This window comes from Vollenhovia emeryi, unplaced genomic scaffold (genome assembly GCF_000949405.1).
Source record: "Vollenhovia emeryi isolate VEMERY1.0 unplaced genomic scaffold, V.emery_V1.0 DF939134.1, whole genome shotgun sequence".
NCBI lineage: Eukaryota > Metazoa > Arthropoda > Insecta > Hymenoptera > Formicidae > Vollenhovia > Vollenhovia emeryi.
In genome coordinates, this window is record NW_011967232.1 from 122,068 (window position 1) to 134,477 (window position 12,410).

The window sequence follows — 12,410 nt, forward strand, 5'->3', positions numbered from 1 at the left end:
GCAAACACATTGCTATCCGCTTCATTCGCAAAATGAAGAAACGCAATGCACAATCCTTCGAGCCTTCAATGAAATGCATATAGAATCTCGCCCAGTGTACGTACGCGGTCTTAGATCTCGCTCTTGAAAGTACGGTGACCCTTTCGGGCTTGGGCGGAACTCCTTTGCTTCCGGTGCTGTTCCGCTACTGCTATTTCTATATATAAACCTACTGCGCTCGTCGGTATAAAGCGGATGCGCGAGTGTGGAAGGCTTGCGCGCGTATGCGTTGCCAAATACTAACGCAAGACGGGGTATATACGACTTTACACGAGAGAATTTTAATTTATAGGCCGAGCACACTTTTGCTCAATAATTTTTTGCGTCATTCGCTTAACTCTCACGCGAGAAAGATTATCGACATCAGTAACGAATCAAAGGATATTTTACATTCGTTAAACATGTTCTATAATATTATTTTAAGATCATCGATATCAGTAAAGAATCGGAGAACACTTTAGATTCGTTAGAAACAGGTTCTATTATTTTCAGCCAATACTTGTCGATTATTTCTTGTCTCGTTGATAACAGCGGTAGTTAACATGCATCCTCGACTGTTAGTACAACGCGTTTCGTAAAGTTGAACAAATTTAAATGCGACGGAGAACGGCACGATCATAGGTCGATCTTTCGACATCTGAACGACAAAAATTCGTGAGAAAAGAAAGTCCGGAAGAATTTATAATGCTGTGACAGCGGGCGTGTACATCGCGTGTATACGTGTCGCAATGCGCAAAGCGCGTGTGGAGAAAAGTGTGGCACGTTTCGTGCAATTATAACCGTGTTAAGACTTAATTCAAACGCATTAAAGTTGTCTAAAGAACGTGTAAAGCACGTTTTAAAAATTCGGTCTTCAGTCAGACGTATACATCTTCCCCGTCTCTGCGGGGATTTCATATTTAATAAACGAAGCAATCTCGTTTCGCAGGTACTATATTACATTCCATTATATTATAATTGCGTCAATTTGTAACTTTGACCGCGTACAATCTAGAACACGATTTCCTCGGTTTCTCAATAGCCGTAATGACTTCTAATTAAAAAAAAAACAAGCTATATATAAACACACTTACGAGGCAGTGTATACTTACGTTGCGCTGTCCGATTCCTGTGTGTCCTCGCGTATAAAAAAAAAGACGCTCGTTTATCGCGCATGGTCGTCGATTTTCCTATTTTTGGCGCGCGGGATTGATAATAGTTTGTCGCAGGATACTGTCGTACAATTGACGGCTTCCTACGACTTCCGCCACTCGTGGAGGTCGGTGATTACTTTTTGTCGGAAGTTCGTTGCTATATGGGAACGGGTGGGGACGGTTACCGGAGTTAAAAGGTCGTACCATGTTGTCGCGACAAGTTAATCGCGGCTCCCAAAGGTTCTTTAATTGTTCCAGAATGCAATTCGGGTTCTCAATAATCTTTGCGCGTTTTCATAAGGACAGATACCTTTTCCTTTCATATCAATCGATTAAATGATTGTTGGTTTACCGAGTAAAACAGGAAACGAAAATGTTGTATTCAGAAGAACTATAATATATCATTGCCCATCTTAACTGCGATCAATTAAATAAATTGCTATGCGTGATAAATCTGAATTCGGATTCGCAAGAATAACATCGATGGGGTGCGGGAGACTGAAAGATAATTCGCACGCGACCTCGGGGAAATCGCAATAATTTCTCTGCCGATAGATTAATTGATTTATACTAATACATTTGTATTAAAGTAAGTGTATAAACGTATAATTATATAATTAATAATTTAATAATTATAATTAATTATTAATTATAAATATTTAATTGATATAATTATATAAAATACCGAAAGATTTGTAAATGTTACTCAAGTTGTCCTATTGTGAGAAATGCGTGCGCACATTATTTAAAGCTGGACGGCAACACGCGTGTCTTCGAGGAAGTTAAATGATGCAATAGTGATAGTCGTAATAGAGGTTGTACGAGAATTACAAAATGTGGCGACAAATTGCATAATAATCGGTCCACGTTGATACGCTGGATGAACGGACGGAACGAGCGAGGTGGGCGAATTGTGAATGAGAAGGGAAAAGGACAATGTCCTAGGGCGGGATACTTAATGCTCGCGAGAGCCGTGTTTCGTTTTAGGATGCACCCTTGCGTATCGACGTGCAGCGAACCACGATTTTGTTAGCCATTTCCTAAATCGACGTGTACGACGTATCCGCGGGTAGCAAATTTCTCGAGCGGAGTGGATCGCCAGGAGAATCCGGACGCACCGTTTAAACTTGCCAATAATTTGTGAACTCGTTCCTCTCACGACAAATCCCGATAATATTACAACATCGCCAGTTAAAGCTAAGGTTGTCGTCACAAAACCCCAAGCCACGCGACTTTCGTCCTCGGCTTCCTCTCATCGGAGAACGTTCTGGAGACTCCAAGGACCGCGTGCAGCACTAATTGCGAGGCCCGGTAATCAATAAGGACACGCCGTGCAATGGGAACAACAAGAATGTCAACAATAACAACACTGCCGTCACCGAGCGTTATCACAGCGGGGAAGACCGAGAGATAGAGAGAGATTCGTCACGTCGAGCCGCGTTGCACGTGCGCCGTGCTCCGGTTACATCGGCGGCGGCGCGCAGGGCAAAGTGCATTGTGCGACTGCTGGCGGGTGCAGCGCCGATGTCCTGGCTTTCCTATGTAACACACTGCACCCTGCCTCCCACCCTCCCGCCGCCGTTCCTGCGTCCCTCGTCTCCCTGCCCCGCTTCGTCCCGTTTCACGACGGTGCCGCGCATCGCCGACACACCGACCACGTGACCATTCTCTTTAGCTAAGCCGATTACCGCACCGCCGGCGACATCCTCTTGTCTCTTTTTTTCTCCTTCTCTCGCTCTTTTTATCCGCCGTTTTTTCCCTCCTCCGTCCGTCCTTCCGATCAGTTGTTTCTCATCCTCGCCCATTTCCAATCCTTAACGAGCACCGTGAAATTTTCAGAACCACATGGCACGAAAATTATTAAAAGTAGCGAGATTTGTATAGCGTCTTTCGCTGCAAGTTAATTTGCTACTTAACGCAGTTAATTAACTTTCTATTTCTTTCGCGGTCGCGATTCTATAATACAATTTCCGCGTGTCGCCAATTAATCGTCAAGTTGAATTTTATCGCGCACTCTTCTGCCCGCGCTCAAGACTAATTTCCCTAAACGGGATAAATTCTCTTTCCCATCCTTTCGCACCTTGCATTCCAAGTTCTCGTTCGCCGCGCGCACGGGCGCATCTGCATCTCCGATCGTGCTTCGCTTCCCGGGATTTTTCGTCTCCCTTCCTTTCACCACGTGGTGGAGAACGCGGCCCGTGTTCCTCTAACGATGACCGCTTCTATCTTTGTTCGTTTCCTCCGCGAGCGAGCGAGCGAGCGAGCGAGCGGCGACGGCAGATGCGCGCGTACCTCTTTCTATATCCCTCTCGCTACGTGGAAACGGACGTGTACCGTCGCCGTTCCACCGGAATGCCTCCTTCTCCGTCTCTCTCGCTCTCTCTCTCCACATCGCCGGACTCCGCCGGTCACTGCGTCATTTCTGTGTTCGCCACGTCCCTCTCGTTCTCGCTCTCGCACCGAACAGTGGCGGATTCACACATCAGACTGCTCTAGGCACGTTGTGCATGTATATGTAGGTATATAAAATCTGAGACCTCCCCTCGTAGAGATCCTCGATGCCTTTCTTAGGTCTGCTCCTTTTTAACTGTGCTTTTTTTTACGTTTCCATACTTGACAAGGAGAGAGCCGACAATAGGCGCGGAAAAAATACAACTAAAAAGAACGAGTTGCCGGTTTGGTGATGTATTCCACACACACACACAGCGAGCGAAGATAGTCTTATTTAAAATGCCATTATTCTGCGTTCGTATCTCGTATTTAATACTTGACACGATCATTCGATCTACTGGATTCCATTTCTTCCGCGAACAAATGTTGCGTGCCGCGTTATTTCGGCTCGAGGATCAGCTAAGCGGACGATATTATAAAAATAATATATATAGTTGTGACAAATAATCCATGTTATTATTCTCCGCAATGGCATCGATAACTTTTCCTTTTAATTCTCTACAACGAACACGGATTTCGACAGCATAATCCACTTTAAGCATAATTCTTTGCTATATAAGAAAGATGTAATTAATATATCTGAACAGTTTCTTTTTCGCACAATTTTATCGTTCAATTGTCAATCGGTGTTCACGCAGGCGAGTGGCACTTGCGCGATTGTGCATCCACCACGCAACATTTCTTGCAATATTAAGCGCCGCCGAAAGCCGGATGCTTTCGCGTCTCCGACGCTTTGCAGAGCGCCCACGAGTCTATTCCTAAATCCGTCACTGCACCCAAACTGGCATCCTCCCCGGTCAGTGCGCCCTACCACCGCGATACATCGGACGCGCGTTCGCACTCGTCGCACCGGGAAACCGAGCCGGCAACGCAACTGTCCTTGTCGCACGCCGCTCGGCTCCATTCATGTCTCGGTTCTCCTCGGGTTATGCAACTCACTCGCGGAGTGAGAGAGAGAGACGTGAGGTGAGGGGATGCGCCGCACCGACATTGCACACCGTCACTTTACCGCGCCTGAACCGAGAGAGCGAGAGAGCGAGAGAGAGAGAGAACTTGGATAACTTACCGTCGACGAGCCCGTACACAAGCACTCCGTCCTTCCCCGGTGCAACACCTATTACATTCGTATCAATCACTTTACAAAAGAGACATTGCTCCAAAATCTTTATCTCTGTGGAAACACAAGTAGGTGGAGCGTTAATGTAACGATAGGAGGGAATTCTATTACCGTCTCGGATAGCAGCAACATAAAGGATATAATATTACCTCACAACTGGGTTGGCGCAATCGATTATAGTAGATTAGTCCTGAGGAAAAGATGGAATTTTGTAGGTGGACGCGCTATACTTTATTACGCACGCTTTAATGCACTTGTTTTTTAATGCACATCTTTAAAAACCATTACCACCGCGTTAAATCCGCGATAAAATGAATTTCCTTGAATACGCAGCGCGTAAGGTAGTTCGGGACGAATTACCAATTTAATTACGCGTGACAATGAGCGGGCGGACAATGAATCAGTCGTTCCGTCTATTCACCATATACTGGCGTCCTGCTTAAAGTAATCCTAATTAAGTTACGAAGGCACCTAATTTAATCGAAAAAAGGAAATTCTTAACATCACACCTTCCTCGCTGTGAGGGTTGCCAGAGAGAAGAATCAATTGCGCGATGTGCGGACGCGTCTCTTCCGGACAGTATTCGCTATTAAAATAATGAACGAAAACATGCTGTCGTCAATAAAGTACTAATCGCCAAATCGATGAAGCGGCGGATGTAAATTTTAGCAATTTACACGAATATCCGCGCGCACTTTACAATTGACTGTGTCAACTACCTAGGTACAATATGATAATTTGTATAATCACATGATTCGCGTAATTACGTTATTAATTACAGAAGATACATTCGCTAAAGCACCGTTCGCGCACACCGTCGCGGTCGTCGCCGTGATGCTGTGCCGTCGACGTTGATCGAGACGATCCTCGCTTCTGTCATCGAAGCTCGTAACGGCGGATGCTCGTTCGCACTGGTTTAATATAAACCGAGCGTCGGTGATTTCCTTTGAATTGCAAATCGTGTGCCGATCGTCCGAATCGAGGACCGTCGAGGAGACCTGTCAGCGATCATTTGCGCGACAGAAAATATTCTTCGCAAGAAAGTCCAATTGACTCTTGGAATTGACAATCTTAATCTTGTAAAGCATCAATTTCATAAAAGCAGCATCGATCTGTTCCAGCAAATGCTTTAAAAAAATGGACAGTTCTCTCGTCGCGCGGGAGATGCTTCTCGACATCCGCGAAATCAGACGGTTCATTTAATGGAATTAATATAGAGGAATATAATTCTCTAGGTGTGACAGGTGAGGGGACAAGATGTAACGTTGCGACAGCGTAGTGGAAAAACTGATTAAAAAGTTCATACCTTATTGAAAAGTTGGTCCCCAATCCGAACGTGCAATTAATTATATTAACCTGTCAATATAACGATGATGATTAACGTTAAACAATTATATCACTCTTCAGGACTTGGGACCAACTCCTGATTGCATCGATGAGCTCGCCGTTGCTTTAGTCGAGTGTCATCCAAGGTTCCACCTTGTCTCCTACGTCACAGTTTCGTACATACGTGGATACACGTATATTGCTAATACTTTAGATGGTTTATCGACAGTGTGTATCAAAATATAATTTCTATATCTTATATAAGCGTACAGCGTCGAGAATCGGATACCAATGATCGATCTGTGCCTTTCAATTACTGCGAATACGCCTGTCGAGGAATATCGACTCGCAGCGATCTTAATAATAAAAAGGAATAAAAGAGAATCACATTTGTATCGTGCATACTGAGAGCAAAATATCACTCGCGTGAAGAAGCTGCACTTTGGAATTAGAAAACAACGTCCGAAGGTGAAAGATTTTACGTCTTATCGGCTTTTATATAGAAGATTCATTATAAACAATCAGCACGATTTTTTGCAGACATCTGCGACAGTTTAAAAACGAAAGTTGTAAGGGAAACGTTCATCTCTATTTCGTACAGATTACAGCTTGCAAAAAACTCGAAAATCTTTTTTTCATAAAAAAATGAAGGTTACTTGGACTTTTTTTTAGATAGCATTACGCTTTTTTTTATAACAGCTAATGATCTAATGATTTAGCTTAGACGTTTCTTTAAAGGAAATACCGCAGACGAGAGAGGCGTGTGTCGGATTCCGCGAGGTGATCTATTTTTGCGCCAACGGGTATAGTGGCAACCTCGTTACGTGCTCCGGGATAAACGGCACGTCGCTACAAGAACGAAATTGCACCGTGCGCGCGGTCTGTGATTAGAAAGGGCACATTGTAACGCAATAAATATGCGTATAGGTTTACCTACCAGGCACGAGAGCGTAGTCGGTGATTGCGTGCGCGCACGAGACACATGCAAGTTGCGAAATTCATACTCTTTCGAGGGAGAGCTCCGTTTCAGAAAGGCGCAAACGGATTTGCATAATGCGATGGTGGGCCACTCATTAGCGGGGAATGAATATAACGGCAGTGATTCGCAGAAATATGCGAATAATGATTTAAGAATCACGAGCTAATTCCGTGATCAAACCGCGAATTTAGATCCCGTGAATACTACCAGTTCTCATATGTTGGTTAGGTAATAATATATAATAAGTGGTTTAATGCAAATTAGTGAAACCATCGATAGTCTTTGGGAGAATACTGGAATTTACGTAAAAACAAAATTAATATGACTTCATTATAGATAATCTTTGTTGCATTTACCATTTTAAAATTCTAAATGAATAAACGTACACAAATGTGAAGAAGATAATTTGATGTCATGTATAAATAATGATAAAAAGATCAATCAATATTGATGCTGATATAAATATAATTAAATCTTAATTAATTATATAAAAATTATTGATTTGTAAAAAAAATTATATATCATATTGTAAATGGATTGTGAAAAATGGAAAAGTAATAAGCAATTTGAATTCATTATTCTTGCTAGGAAAAAATAGAGTTAATAAAAAACTACAATTCTTCTGTCATTATTTAAAAAATACTTCGTATTGAATTTTGTTCTTTGGATACTCGGAACGTTTTATTAATTCATCTAGACCAGTCAAGTTATGTGCAAGAAATAATACAGGCGATATTTACTGGAACAAATAGCCCGAAGTTTCTTGGAACCCTATTGTGTCTAAAAAGATATACATCGTAATATTGCTATATAAATCTGTGTACGTATTTGACCAAAGGTTACTATCCATTCTCTTTGTAACATCGACACTTCTCGATACTGTACTTTCAATGAAAAAAATGAAAAAAAACTTGACATGTTGCTGTTTTTCTAACAGTTCTCGACGCTGTACATTGTTTTAATTGCTTTATCTACCGACTGAATTTTCGTGATTGTATCGATCTTGCGATTATTTCGGTGAATCCTGACAGACATCGATTTCGATGTTCGATTTTAAGTTCAGTCAACCAGGCTATCGTGTGTCTTCGACTTCTGGAATTGCATCGACGAGGATATAGACTAGTTATACGGGGAAGACATTTACGAAGTGAAATGCATTCTAGAAGTGAAATGCGTTCTAGAAAAATATCTACCGGTTTAGAAAATTGTTGAGCGATTGCACAACTCAGCCTTCGTTATAGCATTAATCGAACATCGAATTACAGTCGAGTCTCGAAACCTAATTTCACACGATATGATTAACATTTTACACAATTTTTTTCATCTCTATTCCTCCCGATGACTACCAGGAATCACATTTCGAACTTGATTGGAAACACTCCTTATTTCGCTACCGTTGAATTCTCCTGAGTCTTTGAGGATAACAGTGCCGTACGCAACGGCGGATAAAAAACACACGTCGGGGACTGGAAAACATTCGTTATCGCCAGCACTCTGTTTCTGACTTCCTCGCGAGAAAACGCGCTGTCGTTTGGTGAATGCCGCGAATTGAGGAGACGTCCCATCGCGACTGCGAACACTCGTTGCAACGCAACATGCACACGTTCGCAAAAGCGTGGACGCCCCCATAACTACCTTGGGGACGATGTCCTTAACCTAGGCCAACGTCTAGGGACATCATCACCAGGAAACCGACGATTGCGGCCCAGCTGGCGAGCTTGCCGTTTCCGCTGTAAACAGAAAGCGCGCGTGGCGCGCGCATTAAAATCCAGGGGATCCGCAGGGGACTGAAATCCGAAAACTTAAAACGCTCCACTTGACTTATACGATAACGTTGAATTTTCTGGATTAACATCTCTACAATTTTATCCGGATAATTCTGCCCTCCGAAAGTCCGTCCGAAACTCCAACGAGAGCAGGATGGTCGTATCAAGTTCTTTTTAAATCTCTGCAATGTTGCGATTTGGTGGCGGCGTGATGCATGAACGGCAAGAAACGAGAGGGAGGGAATTTTAATTAGCGCAACCGACGGTGCACGGATCGAGTGTAAAAATCAAGAGAGAGAGAAAGAGGGAGAGAGACGTGTCGGTGGACCACGGTGGAGGGCGAGAGGGAACGAGGGTGCGGGGAATTAAAAAGGCGGCACTGGCGCCGTCGCCCACCGCTATCGTCATCGTCTTCTCTGCTCCTACGGCTCCGTGGCAACGACCTGGGAGAAAGAGAGCCCCAGGATGGCGAGAAATAAAAGGGTTTTCGCGGCAAGTAAGTAGGGATTAAGCACATACAAAGCACACACTCGCGCCGCGCCGCGCCGCGCCGCGCGTATATACCCCGGTATTGCACGTCACGGCTTGTTGATTTCGTAAATTATACACGGCCATCAATTTTAACGGCCGGCGAAACGCGCCGTTGTATTTCGGTGGGCGTTCTACCACATCAATCATATCCGCGCGGTAAATACCTCCTTTCGGTGTGCGTCAGAAAATTTGTATTTTTATTGGCCATTATCGTGTCTCATCGCAATGGTAGCCGGGATAACAATGTTCGCTCCCCTCTTCCCCACCGTCGTCGTCGTCGTCGTCGTCGTTTGCTCGGCAAAACTGGGGCGCCGCGTCGAGTCGCGTCGCGTTCCGCATCCGCTAAACGCATCCGCTAACAGCCGATCCTCGATCCGATTTATCTCCTGTTTAGCGTGACGCAACACCGACAGCGCGTTACTCTCTTCGCGGACGATAGTAAAATGTACCTCGCGTACTTTCCGATTTCTCAGAGCTTTGGAATCATTCACGTTCAAACATTCATATCGAGTACCCTGTTATATTAAATCGTACCGATTTCACATTGATTTGGCACTTTCTTATCTTAATAGCCGCAGTTTCGAAACCGCATAGTCGCAGAAGGTAACGTCCGATTCCGAATAAGTGAAAGTTTCGAGATAGGGCAATAAATTTAAATATCCCTACGTTGCTCGGCCGCGTCGAACATGCAGCACGGGTATCATCGGCGAAGCAGGCGTTCCTTTTCGCCGAGCAGAGGAAAATGCAAATTGCACGAGGGGCGATCGTTCCGAATCGAGCCGAGCCGCGCCGATTTTTACCCGGTGCTTCTCTCCGTCGAAAGTACCCGGAGAGGTTCCGAGAGAATTCCAAGGGATCTACATATTCCGATTGTCCTCCTTTCCTCGACTCGTATTGATTTGTGGTCCAGTTTTGACCATAAACGCGGATAGCTATAACGCAATTTGTTTCCCCTATTCGTAATCCCAGTTACGATGCGGACAGCGGAGAGAAAAAAACCGTCTTTGAATTAACACTAGCGCTGCAAAAGTCGTTGATGCAAGTTGCCCAACCCATAATTTTTTACACGTTTAAATGAAGCAACTGTGGACTTAGCAAGTATAATTCTGGTAGCTCGACAGTAACACAAATATTGCAGGTTGCGAGTTGAAGCACTTACGGCACTTAGTATTCATAGCCGTTTCTTAGGAACGATTTGCTAATAATGCGCGCATTCATATCTGTGTATGCACAAACGTATAAAGAAGGAAATCTCGTGCTTCTCGGGCCTGATCGCAAGTGCGCTTCTCGGATATGACGGTTGCTGGAATTTCGAAGGCAGCGATATCGAGTGCGTCGGAAAAGCGAGGTCGGACCGCGCGCGTCTGTGCGAGTGCAGCTCGAGATCGATCTTCCTTGAAGGATCGCAGGCTCGCGTCGCACTCTCCTTTCGTGCAGGTCGAGCAACGGTTTCCACGAAGGCGGAGAGGAAAGACGGGGGACGCGGCGAGAGCGAGCGATCTGTTTTCACTTTTGTGTTTTCCGGCCACCCGGAGGGTTCCCGAGGGAGCGAGTCGAGGCCGACTGTCTCAGGGGATCCTTGACGAGAGAATCGCGGCTAGAAGAAGAGAGAGAGAAAGAAGGAGAGAGCGGTGCCTTCGCGCGCTCGAGTATCCGGGCGGTTAGATCGCACGCGAAATACAAAAGGAGCCAATTATAATGACAATGCACCTTCTTCAGCTAGGCCGCCGCCAGGCCTGGGAAAGAAATTCGCCACGTCCGTTTCGCCGGCGGCGCGCTAACTACGGCACTGCCGTCACGCGCCATTGTACCGTAATCGCTCTCGAATACGGACATCGTAGATACGTTTGTGCGTGCGAGTACGTACGTATAGGTTACCGTACATGCGCGTCCGCCTGACACGAGTAGAAATTCATAGGACATACGCGACACGAATTTTTTCCTCTTTATATTTATGCGCTTCGGTGCCCCGCGTGCTCCGGTCGAAACGGATTCCGGACGCCTCGCGCGGTCGCCGGAACGATCTCTAGCCGATTTCTAGCGGCCTCGGGTCGTAAAGAACGTAAGGGTAAAGAGTACACGGTAGAGTTGCAGGGTAGATTTGAAGAGTCACGATTAACCCCCGCAGCGCCGCGCGCGGTAATCTATTACTGTAATAAAATTAAGCGGACGAAAGAAATGACTTTCAGTTAATTCGATATAAACTTCATAAATAACAAATTATCAAAGAAATATAGAAAAGCCACGCGCGTGAATATAAGTATGAAATTTTATTAACTTCCGCGCAGTCGACAATCTCTAAATCGATCGAACCTTCGTCGTTCGTATCTATAATACAATAATCGGTGTCGGGTTTTTCTCACATAACGCAGACAATACTTCCAAGACAGTAAAGAGCAACGACAAATGAAACCGCCAATCATAATCGAGAAAATGACGAATTCAGAAGGATCGAGTTGGAGGCTCGCGCGTTATTGAAAGATCGCCATCGAGCGACCATCCGCGTTCGCGTCCGAGGACGAGAGAATAAATCTCGAAATAAAGGACCATTGTGTCGGTGGGAAAAGCGCCTTCCGCCCTTCTGACTCTGAGGCTGGGCCTGGACTTCTAATTCGTCGTGAATGGGCCGAGGGTGAAACGTGAGACGGAAACGGGTGCAAGTGCAACCGTGGGCCGGTGCTTCTGGTACGAACAAGGTTAAAAAAAAACAAAAAGGAGGGGGGGAGAGAGAGAGAAAGAGGGAGGGAGAGGAAGAACAGGGGAGAGAAGAAAGAACGAGGAGAAGCCGGAACCAGTTAAGGGAACGAGTTGCGCCCGACTCCCTTTGCGCGAACCAGCTTCACCCTTCCTGCGTTCAACACCACCTTCCACACTTTTTCAATAACACGTGCATTTTCCGAGCACACGATGTACCGTGCGCGATCATAAGGTCCCTTATCGGAAATACAGTTGTAGTGTCGATATCGGAAACGGTCAACAGGTTTATTATCTACGATTTTTGCCGAGTAGCTTTACGGCTCGGCTGAACTCGTGATATTCGCGCTATTTATACATTTTCGAGAGGGACT

At 45.1% G+C, this 12,410-nt stretch overlaps 1 protein-coding gene across 2 annotated transcripts in view; it reads right to left on the reverse strand.

Annotated features, from left to right (window-relative positions):
* Positions 1 to 8,682: 8,682 nt before the first annotated feature.
* LOC105567773 (zinc transporter ZIP11) overlaps positions 8,683 to 12,410 on the reverse strand; it is a 33,034-nt gene continuing 29,306 nt past the window's right edge. For both annotated transcript variants that reach the window (XM_012022892.1, XM_012022893.1), the window contains exon 6: positions 8,683 to 8,775. In XM_012022892.1, coding sequence (XP_011878282.1) covers positions 8,697 to 8,775 — 79 coding nt within the window. In that variant the 3' untranslated portion in view covers positions 8,683 to 8,696. The remainder of the gene's footprint in view (positions 8,776 to 12,410) is intronic.